This window comes from Macrotis lagotis, chromosome 1, assembly GCF_037893015.1.
Source record: "Macrotis lagotis isolate mMagLag1 chromosome 1, bilby.v1.9.chrom.fasta, whole genome shotgun sequence".
NCBI classification, from domain to species: Eukaryota; Metazoa; Chordata; class Mammalia; order Peramelemorphia; family Peramelidae; genus Macrotis; species Macrotis lagotis.
Genome location: NC_133658.1, coordinates 411,933,945 through 411,948,918, shown reverse-complemented (window position 1 = coordinate 411,948,918; position 14,974 = coordinate 411,933,945). Strand labels below are relative to the sequence as shown.

At 44.1% G+C, this 14,974-nt stretch overlaps 1 protein-coding gene across 1 annotated transcript; it reads right to left on the bottom strand.

Annotated features, from left to right (window-relative positions):
- Window positions 1-202: 202 nt before the first annotated feature.
- Window positions 203-14,162, bottom strand: HBEGF (heparin binding EGF like growth factor). The gene is made up of 6 exons (XM_074212845.1): window positions 13,921-14,162; window positions 13,091-13,267; window positions 9,626-9,803; window positions 3,591-3,746; window positions 2,093-2,186; window positions 203-760 (listed from the first exon to the last, which is right to left on the bottom strand). Exons 1-5 carry the CDS (start codon window positions 13,961-13,963, stop codon window positions 2,114-2,116), a joined length of 627 nt encoding a protein of 208 aa, XP_074068946.1. The 5' UTR covers window positions 13,964-14,162; the 3' UTR covers window positions 203-760; window positions 2,093-2,113.
- Between the last annotated feature and the right edge of the window lie 812 nt (window positions 14,163-14,974).

The window sequence follows — 14,974 nt, the reverse complement described above, 5'->3', positions numbered from 1 at the left end:
TTCATAGACAATAATACATTATTATCACAGACAAGTTATACAGCTAAGAACAAGCGCAGAGATAGGAAGTTTTCCTTTTGCCCAGATGGTAGGGTATGAAATTGCTGCTGAAGTAACAGTCTAGGCACTTGAAATATTATTGTTAGATTGTTAAAAACTAAATAAATTAACATATATATATATATAGAATAAAATAAATACATAATTTAAAAAGCTTTTTTTTTTACAAACAAAAATATCTGTTAAATTATTTTTCTACATAGGTAAAGTCCCAAAGTTCAATATTCTGGGGCTTGCAGTCTTTCACAGTTAACTCATCAAACATACAGCTGGAGAGTCCAAAAAGCAGATTTCTCAGTGACTACTGGAGTACTTGACTTTTCAATCCTTTTTTTTCATTTTCCTTCATTCTAAAGCCCACAAATCTCTCCTTCTTCAGTCAAAGATTTTTAGAGCATATGGAATTTTACTGGCATTTTAAATCCAAAAGATAAATGCATAAACAAACTTCTATCACGGGGGAAAGAACATCATTGTCTCTTTCTTTAGCCTTTTTTCCTTTCCAGATTCCCTTGAACATAATCTGCTTGGCACTTGGAGGCTCTGATATTTTGACAAAACCCTTGTAGAGGTCCAATTGATATATCAGCTTGGGACTAAGGAATCTTCATCTTCATGGAAGTTGGAAAAATGCCTCCAATTGGCAGTTTGCAGCTGTGCTTTTGTGTCTTCTTAGGAGGTAGCACGTCCAAGCTGATGTCTGCAACCCAACCAAAAAAAAAAAAAAAGATTAATTTTCTATTGTTATTTCATTTTTGTTGTATAGGAGGAGATAGTTACACCCAATTTTCTATTATTGAGTGATAAGAGGAAGAAATATGGTTTCAAATGTCAAAATAAAAAAGAAAGCTGAGGTCCATAGGTTACAGTATTCCTATTACAATATCTCTACCAAATTTCACTCTAAACAACTCCAAAGCACTTATCCTTCTGGAGTGATAGATCCTGATTCTATCCTGGAAGTAGCCCCATTTGGATTAGCTCAAAGCAGTTTTTCCACTTACTAGCTATATGACTTTAGTTAAATATCTATAAGCTTCAGTTTCCTAATCTATAAAATGGGAATAATACTCCTCCTATCTATCTTATTGGATTATTGTGCAGGTAAAATGAAACATAATGTTTCTAAAAGTCCTTTGGAAGTGCAAAGTGCCATTCAAGTATCAACAAGTTAAGAGAGAGAGACTTCAGTGTAGTGGAAAGAACCCTAGCCTTGGATTCAGAAGACCTGGATTTGAATTTCAACTTTGTCATTTGGTACATAGAAAGGTCTTAATAAAGTTCTTATCTCCCAGTCCATATCTACTATAAGTCACCAGGATAAGTCACTTAACCCTGGCTCCATAACTCAATTTCTTTGTCTGTAAAATGGGGAATTTGGCCTAAATGGCCTCTAAGGTCCCTTCCTTTTAATCCTAAATCTATGGACCTATTTTAGCACAGAAGCTCTGCTAATCTACAGTTAAGCTCCAAAAGAAAAGTTCAGGTTAAGGTTGAAACAGATTATAATGGGGAAGGGAAAGAAGCAGGGAAGTCAGATGTCAGAAAAGAGAAAAGAAACAGGAACCAAATGACAAGAATTGGAGAAAAGTCATATATGAAGTTAGGAGTGTTTTCCAGGGGCAATGGAGCATGAAACAACTAAAGTTAAGGAAGAAATATCATTTCTGCCAGCTAGTAGATAGGTGAGACAGACATCCAGGAGACCTGTAGCCTCCAGAACAAAACTCCAACCTGGAATCCACATGAATTCATTCAGATGTCAAGGGATCTGTAAGCTTGGATGGGGAAATCAACTACATCTTTATTTTTAAGTATTTCTTTCAAGTATGAAATTTTTAAACAGAACATGATTCTGAGATTGCGTACATAAACTTCATCAGAGTGTGGGAGAGATCCAAGGCATTAAAAAAGTTTAAGAACTTATGACCTAGAGCACCCCACAGTTGTCTTAAAAAGCACAAAAACAATGAGATCATTGCCCCCCCCCAGGGTCCAACCTTGCCCCTTGAACAGATGTTAGGATCATTACCTTAACCACACAGGATTTCCATCAGTGGGCTGCAGGAGCCCCCAATTTAACTTTCTCTTCACTTTCTACATCATAAACTCCTCTCTTGTGATACCTAGGGAAGAAAAACAAACTTCATGAGCAATAATACCCTTTGGCAGAACATTATCAGCCTCTAGGGAGAAAAAGGCCTGAGCCTTTATTATATCATTAGATTTCTTCCTAATGTTTTCATTCTCATGGAGAAAGGGAAACTGAGGTCCAAGGAATAGAAATAACTTAGTCTAGAGCCTACATCGGATATATCTTCAAGATACTAGACTGTTAAGCAGAATCTACTATAATTCTCTGCCTCTCAGAAAACTACATATATTCACAGGTTATCCAAAGAATCATCAGAAAACAGTTTGATTTTTTTGAAGGAAGCTTACTTTGACTGGAAGAGAGTTATGAGATCAGGCCAAACTCCTTTAACTGATGCCCAGACTACTCAACAATAATTCTGGCAAAAACAGGGTTAAAACTTGGGAAAAAAGGGAGACTGGGAGAAGAGTGGATGGAATTTTCAAAGAAATAAAAGGGTTGATAGGGCACAGAAGAAATGAGGAAAATCCTTGGAGGAGAGGGATAGGTTTTGCCTTGGATGACAATGGGTTCATCTCATCCCAGAGGAAAATAGGTGCAGACTAAAGTTATGAAGGCAACAGAATAATAAGCTAGGAGTCTGGCTGAATTTATCTACATGGGGGTGAGAAAAGGGAAGGGGTAGAGGGGAGAGGGGGAGGGTGTCAGATCAGATAGGATTTCTAGCCTCACCCCTTCATCACCTCATCTCTTCATCACCACTCCATGCTACATTTGCAGATGTTCAGAGAGATGACTTAGCAGAAATACCCTCAGATAACCACTTTCTACAATACACCCTTGGCTGACTCTGTGCCTTCCCATCCTTAGAGAGACCAAGAAGGATGTTTAATCTGGAGAAGAGAAGACACAAGGAAAATATGACAGCCATCTTTAAGTGTAGGAAAGAACCCAGACTTGTCTTGTTAGGACCCAAAGGACAGAACCAAGAGCAAGGAGTAGAAATTTTAGTGACAAATTTAAACTTCCAAAACTAAAATGAGCAGCCTCACTGGAAGTCATCAGACAGAGAGGGGAAAGGCAGAAAGATCTTTGATAATGAACTTATAATGTGACAATATTGCACTAAGTATTTTTACAAATGCTACAACCCTAGGAGGCAGGCCCTATTATTATCCCCATTTTATAGATGAAGGTTAAATGACTTGCCAGGGATGACATAGCCGGATTTCAAATCTTCCTGACTCCAGGTCCAGGCCCACTATACCACCTAGCTGCAGAGGGGGTTAGATGATCACTTATTGGGTATGTTGTGGTGGGGATTCTTTTGGGTTGGTAACTTCCACTAGATGGCCAACAAGTGCCACCTAGGATTCCTTTAAACTCAAAATTCTTTGATTGTGACCACAAGTAGAACACCACCAAGACTTCTTACCTGAACATGAGCAACCCAACAATGATGAGGAGGCAGACTGAAGAGAGCACTACAGACACCACAGCCAAAATTGTTGTGTGGTCATAGCCATATAAGGGGTTTTCCACAGGGAGACTCAGTCCATGGCACCGTTCTCCATGGTATCCTGTTTGGCATCTGGGAGGGGGAGAGGACCAAAAGTTTGGCATGGTTAATTATTAGGTCATTGTGTTTGAGTTTGACCCTCTCTCCTTTTTGGAGGAGAGTTGGGCTCTGAAAATCAAGGGCTGAATGCCCCCAAACTTCAGATTTTCATCAAGGACTCAAGAATCACTGAAGAATACATATATTGGGATCATTAAATTTTCCTCTAATCTAAGCCATTCAGACTCCACTTGCTTTTTCTTCAGAAAAGCAACATAATTCTATGAAAATCTTAGATGGGATCATAGAGCTAGAGCTATAAGAGAAGGTAAAGAAGGAAATCAGGATTTATAGTGAACCTACTGTGTGCCTTACAAATATTAACTTCTAAGGTACTATGGACAAGACTTCTCTTCCTGAATTTAGAAGTATTTGGTGTGTCCTGGTCTCGATTTGCAGATTTGTTGCCTGTTCTCAATCCTCTTTCCTTAACAAGGCTTATCCATTATTTTCCCCTCTTTTGCTTCTTCAGAGCCAGGTAGGATTTGGAGAATAAAAGACACTGAGATGAGAAGCTTTGTACTCTGCCCCAAAGAGTGTTGGCTTTTCTCTCTAGCACCCAGTTTCAATTTAGTGGGAAGTGAGAGGTCAGAGATTCCTAGGTTTGAGAGAGATAATGTCCAGGAATACATGGCTGATTGCTCCTTGGGTCCTTAGAAGCTTCTGTCCCCTGGCCAGAGTGTGGTTATTGAGGTGGGTGTGTCTAGACTGATGTGGGGAGCATGTGGATAGCTGACATCCTAAACCAGATCCACAGAGTCTTCAGAGACAGGAAATGCCGACTATGTCAGAGTCCTGAGGTTAGTTCCAGACTTCGGCCTTCAAGGGGCAATAGAGGGTGGAGGAAACAGCTCCTAAGAACGCATAGCCCCTGCTGCAGACATAGGAAGTAGTAGCAAAGGTTCCTGTATCCTTGTGGCCAGAGGAATTCTGACTGTGACCTAGCCAGGATTATGAGGAATCCTAGCTGGATGATTAAACTGTCTTGGGAGAGATGGGTTCTGAGTTTTTCGAGGGCTCGATTGGACTTCCTTTTGTGATCTTCTTATCTGCAATTATCATGGAAATAAAGGAGAGGATGACAGGTGTTCTGAGAGTGGCTGACACCCTCCCCACCCCACCCCACAATGACTCCACCTGGCTTGAATAAATTCTTTCCCTCCCAGAAAATAATGTCCAATGGGCCCAGAGTTTATGCTCTGAGGTGTTGTTGGGGGTTGTTTGGTTTTTTTGCCTGTTCTATTCCATGGATTCTGATGTGAGAGAACTCACACCCATGATGTTGGGAATCTCAGAATTGCAAAGAATTTCATATGCTTGAATAGGAAATCACTTCAAATTAGCCCCTGACCAGTAGTTATCCATATTCTTCATGAAGACCTCCTGTTCTCAGGAACTCACTACCCTCTGAGACAGGTCATTCTTAATACAGATTGCTCTGGGCTTTAGGAAATTCCCTGAGTCTACCCCCTCTGCAACTTCCACTCATTCTTGTTTGGTTGGCTTGGGCCCTAAGAAGAAAACTAACTCTTTTATATAACAACCCTTTAACTGAAGGCAGCATGTTTCTCCTGTAGGGAGTAATTAACCTTGACTGATTTATCTGAATCCCACCTGTCTAGCCCACATCAGCCCCCCTGTACCCTCACCCAGAAATAAATTCAACCCTCTCCTCAGCCCATCCATACTTTCAACTTCCAACCTCTCCCCTTTCTCCTTCCCCACCACTCCCCAGACTATTAATAGGTTTATTACTTTGCCAGAAGCAGTTTTGTTTGAGTTCTCCCAGTTTTGAGCCAGAGTGTTTCAGACCTAGATGATGACTTGGCCTTCAGCCTTGGGACATAAAGAAACAGAGTACCCTGCCTTGTTTTAGGCATCAGGTCATCTCCTGTGACCAAACAGTTCTACAGAACAAAACAAACAGACCAAGAGAGCCTTTTCCTTCCTTGGTCTGATTACACAGAAATAACAGAAACAGCTCCTAGTTCACCTGGACCAGTGGAAATGAGTTGAGAAGCACAAAGCTCATGCTAGATCTTCTTCTCCTTCTTGAAAGCAAGCGCTAACCCTAACTTCAATCAAACCCTAATTCCAATCACATGAGATAATATTTGTAAAGTATATATAGGCCCTATAGACATATATATGCATATTCCTGGCACCTAGGAGGCACTATATAAATGTATATTCCTGGAACCTAGGAGGTACTATATAAGTGCATATTCCCTTCCATTTCCTCCCTTTACTCATCACATGAATGTATCAGGTTGGAGCTTAGACAGAAAAGAGAGGAGGCAGAGCTTCAACTTCCAGACAAGCCTAGGAGGCAGAATCACAAAGATTGTGATGAGCTTTCTTTCCTGTACTGGCTTATTTTCTAGATCTAGATAGGGTTCCTACAACATTTGCTGACAACTGCTCTCTGGAAAGAAGGCTATTTCCCACTCAGGCTGCAGAGATAAGGATTCCTCTCCTCTGCTCAGGAATTTCTCCAGGGTGGCAGGAGGAAAAGGCACAAAGGAGACAATCCATCGCAGACATCTCTTCTGAGGTTACTGTGAGGGAGTCTGATGTCTGGCCCCTAGAAAACTAGAGACTCAGTTTGATTTCCCACAGACAAGATCCTCTCCCTCTCTGGTATGAGAACTCTTGAATGCCTGAGGGATTGATCTCCCAAGCATCAGAAAGTATACAACTACAGCATTTTCAGGCTGAGGGCTTCCTGGAAAAAGGGACAACAGGGTAGCTGACCATGTGGACATCCAGGCAGCATATGTTTATGGAGTGCAGAGGTCAATGAGAGAGTGGGATAAATTCATACATTTATTCCCTGTTTCCCCTCTGATGCCCTCTTGCCAACCTCCACAAAGCCGAGTACTGCTGTCTCCCATCATGGGAGACACTAAACAGCGTTCCAGGGATTTATTCTCCCAGAAAAAAGTATGAGCAATGCTCCCTGGTCCTTGGCACATGACCCCTTGTGTCCTGTGGGCAATTTGATCTTGCTCTCTTCTGGCTTTCCACCATTGCCCTGTTCTGAAGGGCTCTCTTCCTCTCTTCCTGTGGGAGGAAAATGAGCTCTCTGGACTTCCCAGTCCTTACCTAACACTCTCAGGTAGCTTACTCAGATGATAGAAATAAAAATCTGCATCAGAGCCATGAGATTCAGTTACATAATCCCTCTCTGCCCCCATCCTGAGTCAAAAAGATAATAATGTAAACACCCTAATATACCCACTCCCCCTCCTTTACAGACACCTCCCCACCCGACTCCTGGCTCACACATTGGAGGGAGATGAGCATATCTCCAAACATGTGGGTCCATTCTAAGCATCTGGGGGCGGGATCAAGTGTCCTGCTCTGGGCCAGCCACTCAAACTCTGCAAATTCCTCCTGTGCTGTGTCCCATTTCAGAGCTCATCTTACAGTAGAGGCAAGAGCCATTCAGGGTCTCAGGGATGCATCTTCCACCCTTTCTCAGAGCATAAATCCAGGCTCTGACAGGCACTGCCCCTTTTGGGGAAGCAGCAGAAAGAGGTCATCAAAGCTAGACTGAGCCAGAAGGAGCCAAGTAAAGCCTAAGTCAGTCAGACATCTCCTACAATACTAACACCTATATGATAATTGTGTTAAAGGATCACAACAAAAGTCAGACTGAGTTCCAGAACTGTTAGGAATCCTCACAATCCTAGCTAGGGTCCCAAACTTTCCCACGTCATAGGGATGAAAAAGCCTTTGCCAATAATTCCTATGTGTCTAGTCACATCTGTGGGTTTTGGGGGGCTGTAACCTCCACCCTCTATTGCCCCTTGAAGGCAGACGTCTAGGGCCAACCTCAGGACTCTGACATAGTCGGCATTTCCTGTCACTGGAGGCTCTGTGGCTCTGGCTTAGGATGTCAGCTATCCACATGCTCCCCACATCAACTTAGACATACCCTTGTTGGCAGCCACACTGGCCAGGTGACAGAGGGCTTCTAAGGGCCCAAGGAACAATCATCCATATGTTCCTGAACACTGATCTCCCACCAGCCTAGGACCCTCTGTCCCCACATCATGTGCTCAATAAATCAGAACAAGGAGTCAGAAGGAAAAGCCAACAATCCCTTGGACAGTGCAAAGATTTTCTGTCTCCAATCCACCAAATCTTGCCTTTTCTCTCCTCTAAATATTACTTTCTCTCTCCTCCAACTCTCATCTATCCTTGAAGAGGTAGGAGAGGAGAAAGTGAAGGTAAAACAATAAGGTCAAATGAGGGGATTGTAGGAAAGGCCACCAGGAAAACCTGGAATTGTCAAGTATTTCTTACCTACTGCTGCAGGTTACTTGCAATGACCAGTCTGGGGTTGGGGGGGGGGGGGTGAGAGAAGGGAAAACAGCAGAGCTGAGAGCTTGATATACAGCCAGCCAAAGCATCAGACCAGTTTAGCTTAGGGAGAGGCATGGCCAAATTCCTGGCTGGAATTTTTGTGCCCTCAATGCCATTGCCTCTGCCTCCTAGTGAATAATGCCAAATTTTGTTTTGTTTAAAGATTCAAAAACCTCTCTTCAATTAGGTGAAAAAAAAACAAGTTATTTCCCTGGCTATTCCTGAGAACCACAAATTCTACACTGCTAATTGAGACCTAGAAGCATCTTAAGGAAGAATGTTCACAGCTACAATCAATGAGCTACTAACTTTGAAAGAAAGGCAGAGACTTAGAGTTAGTCATACTAACTGCAAGGCTAAATGGTAGCTTTAAAAAGCAAATAGAATCACTGCAATTAGAGGTGGATGAGATTTATTGAATCAATTGAATACCCTCTAGGGAGTTAGCAGGCAGATCATTCCTCATAGCATAGTCTTTCATGAAATGAGGTTTCTGACAGTTTTTCTCCTGATTATTTGTGCTTGCCTCTGGGACACTAGAGATGCTATTCTCAGGGAGTAATAGTGATATGATGCAGGGTCTCCCTCAGTCCCACATTGCAATTTTGAGCCCAAACCTCAGATTGCATTGGGCATGAGGGAGAATTCAAATGTAGCATGACTTAAGACGAGGGATCCTTAGAATTAAATTTATATTTCCTATCAATCCTGCACACAGAAAATACTTTCCCACCCCATGTCTTCCCAAAGATCCCTTGCCTTCCTAGTGGCCCCATCAAGTTCCTTTCTTCTCCTTTAACTCCCAGCTTTAGTGTGAAGAAGAGAGTTCTATCCATTCCTGCAGAGTATCCAGCTACCTAAGATTGTTGATTTAGATCTGGAAAGGACTTTCATGATTATTTAGTTCAATTCCATATTACAAGTGAGGAAACTGAAGCCCAGATAAGTAAACTGATTTGCCTAAGGTCACACAGAGAATGAGTGACAAAGCCAGGTTTTGAATCCTGGTCTTCTGATTCCAAGTCTTTCATCTCTGTAAGCAAGAACACAGACCCATCCATATAAGTAGCATAGACACATATATACTCAAAGATATATATATGTGTGTATAAGGGCCAAGAAGTGAGCTGGGGTAGCACCTTTATACATTCCTTCTGGAGAGAAGGCATCATAACCCTTTTCTATTCTGAAAGGGGTAAATCGAGAAAAGGAGAAAGGATTTTCCTGGAAAGGACAGCCAGGTTTCAAGTGCCAGTTCTTTAAATTATACAGCTCATCCGGGGAAGTAGGAAGCATCTAAAAGAATGCAAGAATGTTACAAAAGCCTACAGTCCAGGAAATTGCATCCAAATAGGGGGCCCTAACGACTAAAAATATTCCCCTCCTCCCCATTTCCGTTCTGTGAGAAATTGTGAATTCGAGGAACAGCACAGAGGAGAAATGTGGATGACAAGTTTTTCAAGACACAGGTTAACACTCACATGCATGATGGCGTTCGAAATTCTTTCAAGTATTTGCATGTTCCATGGATGCAATAGTCCTTGTACTTTCGCAAACAGGGGTCTCTCTTCCTTCCCATTCCCTTGCCTTTTCTTCTCGTCTTCCCATTTTCTGTCTTACTTGGAGTGACCAGAGCTTGTGGTTTGGAAGAGAATGCAACTAGAAAGACAAAAGAAAGGGATTCCTGTCAGGTGTCCAGTTCTCCAGAAGAAAGAACTTTGGGAATATCTGAAAGAAACCACTTCTTCCCACCCAGGCTCCTAATCCCTTGGTTCATGGCTATTTTCCAGAGATGTCAGAAAAATTGATTCTATTTTTTTGAGGGGGTAAAAACTAAAGAGAAATACAAACAGGAAGATAGAAGCAAGGCATTTCACAAACCCTTGCAGGAGATCACACTTCAAGCATGCAGCTTCTATCCGGTGACTCCATCCAACAGATTGGGCAACTCTGCCAACCTTGTTCTTCCCCCACCCCCATTACTGGGGAACTAAGAATTGCAATTGATTCTATTTTGTCTTATATTAGCCTCATTTCCAGAAGCGAACATGATGACCTACTTCCAGGGGAACAGCGTCAGAAAAGGAAGCTGCTTTTTCCTGGGAGGGCACTTGAGGAAGAGAATGAGAAGCTTTTTAAAAATAAATGTCCACTGTCTTCAAACTGCTCAGTCTCAGATGATAATCAGCTCTCTAGTACCACAAGTAGGCCTATTTCCTCAGGGAAGGTATACCAGCTTATGTTGGTATTAAGGAGCAAAGAAGGGATTTTGGCATTGGGTCAAAGTCATTTATCTGGATCAGACAATATACCAAAAGTCTTAGTTCACTTTTGAGCTTTTCATGGCTTAAAAATGCACTGTCTTTTGGAATACCCTATATTTGTTCTTCTCAACCCTTGCCTTCCAATACCCTCTCTAGTTCATTAGCAAGGTTCAAAGGGTCATTCTCATTCCTCCTTAAATGCTCCTATTTATAGCTCTTGATCAGGCCTGGGAAGAAAAATATATACAAGGGGTAGAGAGAGATGGAAAATGGAGGAAATGACCAGAAGAGGTTGGGGATGTTTTAAAGCCTGGGACAGCAACAAAAGAAGTAGTGAGAAGAATCAACCTTGCTCCATGCTTCCAGATGGGGCTGGCTAGGCACTCCCTGTTGATTAGTACAGGAGTCTGACCTACATCCTTCATCCACTCCCAGTGTCTGGAAAGAGTGATTTGCCGCATGTGTCTCCTACCACACACATTTGCCACACATATGCTAAATGGAAGAGTCAGTTCCACTAACTCTGGTCATAGCAGGATTTAGGATTGGGGAAGGCGAAGGTTAAAGGGCTCCCAGAAAGGGGGAGCTCCAACACAGAAACTAAAATTGAGAGCTGAGAAATGGAGATACATGGCCCTCGCAGCAGAGAGAAGAAACCTCAGCTAGTAACAAGCCCCAGGACCTATATTTCCTCTGTCCCTTATTCTCTGCTTCCCTCTAGAGCAAGAATTCTTAACTTTTTCTTTTTTGGTGGCACAGACCCCTTGGGCAGTCTGATGAAGCCCCCTTCTTAGAATGTTTTTAAGTACCTAAAATAAAATACATAAAATTACAAAGGAAGTCAATTGTTTTGAAATTTGGCAGTCAAAATATGTTTTTAAAGTTGGCTCCCTAATCCTAGGTTAAGGACTCCTGGTTTAGAAACCAGTGAGAGACAAAGGGGCAGTTCTTGCAAAGGGAATAAAAATGGCCATTGGTGTGTGAAAAGACAGGCCAAGGAAAATTCAGACATGGAGGGGAGAGGGACAAGGTGACAGAGTCCCAACCCCAGGGAGAGAGAAACAGTGACTCAAGCCTACAGAGGTACGAGGAGCAGCCTGTGTGGGTGGAGAAAGAGTGAGTCATCACCCGAGCCCTACCCTAGTGGGGGCTACACCAGGAGAGGCCCACCTCACCCTGGGCGTGGGGAGGGGGAGAGGGAGATTCTGGAGGCCAGACGCCTTTATCCAAGACACTGAGAAAACAGATTAAAGCAAAGCTCCCTGAGGCAGCATCACAAGGTGGAGGGGAGGATGCCATAAGCAGCTGGTCTGCCAGGCCTTCTGGTTGCTGCTACTATACTCCAGGTTACTATTTTCTGAACCAAACAGATTATGGAGTGATTACGACAAGCCACACCCCAGGGCACCCCACCCCCACCTTCCTCAGGAATCCAACCTTGCTCCACCTACAAGAATTACGTCTGTGAAGGAGAGGGCAGTATAATGCCCTGGCTCCTGGACTCTGCACCAGGTATTAGCTAACAAATATCAGCATCTAGGGCAGTGGTACCGAATCTTTTTTGTGTCATGAGGTCCTTTGACAATCTAGTGAAACTTGTTTTTAAAATGCACAAAAGAGAATATAATTTAAAAAAACACTTATATAGAACTATGATTGTCAAAGCATATTTAAAAACAAGTTCACAGACCACAAATTAAGAACCCCTGCCTCATATAAGGGAAACTGGGACCTGCTAGACTTAATCCTTGTTCCAGAAGGGAGAATCTCAGATTGGGAATACCCTGGGAGAGCAGATCAAGGATGTCTGGATACCAACCCTGGCCTGGGGAGTTGATTTTAATTTGTTCCCTTGGGCCATATGGTCAGGATGAGCATAAGGGTATATCTCATAGAGCCCCAAGGTGTCCAGGGACCACAGCAGTCACAAGAAAGACTCCTAGACACACAATGAATATTTTAAAGCTATTTTCACCCTTGTTTCCTGGAGATAATCAATTCAACAACTATTTGTCAATGGCCTTTTATGTGCAAGGGACCATGTTAGACTCATGGAGTTCCAAGAATGAAAAATGACAATGTTCTGGTCCTTGGGGAGCTTACAGAAAACATTGGTATTCACCTTCTATCTTGTCTAGGGTCCTGATTTCCCCATCTGGGGCTTAAATGATCTGCCAAGCCCACAAGTTAGAAAAACAGCTTAAGGAGGACCTAAACTAATTACTAATCCAACTGCAAAGTCTGATCAGAAAGGAAAAAACTCAATGACCTGTTCAGTCTTCAAGTAAACTGACTAGTTCAGCTGTCCCTGCAAAAGGAGGTTGCAACTGGACTGACTCAAATATAAGAACAAGAAAGAGAGAGGTCCAGGAAGCTCCAAGATCTCTCTCACACCTCTGGATTAAACAGGCCAGTTCTTAGAATTTTCCCATGAAGCAGGACATTCAATGCTCCTGCTCACACCTGGCAAGCACTTACCATTCTACTATCCCAAGGCTGGTAAACATCTCAAGTTCTCCTATTGTCTCCCCAGTCATTGAATAGGGAACCAAGAAAGGATCTGGTCTCTCCTTAGACTGTCTGGACTTTAATCCAGATCAGATTCACTCAAAAATTCCCATCGAGTTGCATGTAACTTTGTGTTGGCTGCCTTGGTCAGATGCTTGGAGTAGACACACTTACCTCTAACAAGGTCACGATCACTCTTTGGTAGGTCAAGGACTTCTGTTCTGCTAAGCCGTGAATGAACCAGTTGATTTGAAGATCTGATAGTTGAGTCCGGGTTCTCTGTCCCTCGGTGCTCTGAGAGTCGGCTCTGAGCTCGCTCTAGGCTCTCTCCACTCACCAATGCAGAGAACACTACAAGCCAGGGAAGGAAAGGTAGAGGAAAAAAGAGAGCAATCACTCATCTACCCCAGTGGAATTCAACCCATCCCGGGAAAGCACAACCTCCTTACACATGTACCCAATCCCTACCAGAAGGTGTGCCCAGAGATCATGGAAAAGGATATGACGGGACCATGTGTCCCAGGGAGAGAATGAATGAAAGGACGAGACATGGAATCCTGTAGTCACAGGGATCCTTCAGACTCAGGTTCACCGATCATCAGGATGGTTGTATCTTCCCTTTTCTTGTTCCCTATGCATCCCTAGCCCCACCATCATTTCTTTCGATGAAGGAACACTGTCTCTCGACTCCTAGGATCTAGGCTCTAATCTTGCCTTTGATACTTGCCTGTATAACTTAGGGCAAATCACTTAACCTCTCGGGGTCCTTAGATTTCTCATAAGCAAAAATGAGGGGCTGAGCTAGATGACTTCTGGGCTCCCTTCCATCCCTAAATTTCTGATCCTTCTCCTTCGTACCCTTCCGTGTCCTTGTCCCTATTCGTGTCTCGCTGCCATTCCTTCTCCTTTTACCTCCCCTACTCCCCACACCCATTATCTCCCCTTACCCCAGGTCTGCATCCTGGATAACCCGGACAACCCAAGCAGCCCCCCGGCTTCCTCACCTGCAGCCAGAAGCAGCTTAAGGACAAACGATGGCAGCTTCATGTTCCCGAGGACTGAGAAGACCAGGAGCCAATAATCCACTGATGATCGCGCCGCGAGGGTGCGGGGATCCGGCGGAAGAGAAGCGGAGTAAGGGGCGCTCGCTGGCTGGCTGGCTCACTGGGCCAGGGTCTGGGCCACCGCCGCTGGCAGCTCGCTCTGCTTCCTCCTCCGCTCCCACCCTCCTCCTTGGTCTGTCTGTCAGTCCCAGCGCCGGCCTGCCTCCACCAGGAGCAGCATCAGAGGCGAGGGCAGCATCAGGGGCGGCAGCGGCGGGGTCCAGCAGGCTTGGTGCCTTCCAGCAATCTGAGCTCCCCGGAGTCCCAGCCCGAACTAAGTCTCGGCCGCCCCGCCCCTCCCGTCCCCGCCCGCCCCGCCCCCTGCCCGGAGTAACTCTATCCGAGGGAGGAGGGAGCCTGGCGGCCTGGGAGTGTGCGGGAGTCTGAATCAATCTGGCGCCGACCCCCCACCCCTCCGAAGAAATGCTGGGGGGAATCGTTTTAGGGTCCGGGCTAAAAAAGAGGTCGCCTTAGTGGCCAGGGACGCTGACCAGCAGGCGGCAGAATCCAGCCTCCGACCTTCCCCATCTCCCTTTTCCATCTCTAGACTTAGAATCATAGACAGCCTTAGAATGTTAGCGCTTGGAAAGGGACCTTAGAGACCGTCTGGTCCACGAGCCGCTCTCATTTTACAAATAAGGACACAGTCATCAGTCAATCAGCAAGCATTTATAAAGCATTACCATGTCGAGGCATTGTGCTGAGCTCTGGAAACAGGTCCGTGGTGGGGAAGTGACTTGTTCAAGGTCATGTTGACAATGCTGCTTAACGCTAAGTCTCCACAATCCTCCCCTCCTTGCATCTCCTCCCCTCTTATGCCCCTATACTCCTCAGTTTTCTGGTCTAAATTCTGCCAAGGAAAGTCAACCTCCTCGCTCAACAAGGTTAGCCACTGACAAAGTTGTAAAAGCATAGTAGTCCCCCAACACAGTTTTTTCCCATGCCTCACCCTCCC

What these genes read in the sequence shown, in the direction of transcription:
- HBEGF (XM_074212845.1), bottom strand. Translation starts at nt 13,963, where the DNA reads ATGAAGCTGCCATCGTTTGTCCTTAAGCTGCTTCTGGCTGCAG. An exon ending in TAAGCTGCTTCTGGCTGCAG is followed by an intron (nt 13,268 to 13,920) that starts GTGAGGAAGCCG and finishes CCTGGCTTGTAG; the next exon opens with TGTTCTCTGCATTGGTGAGT. An exon ending in GTTGGGTTGCTCATGTTCAG is followed by an intron (nt 2,187 to 3,590) that starts GTAAGAAGTCTT and finishes TTTCTTCCCTAG; the next exon opens with GTATCACAAGAGAGGAGTTT.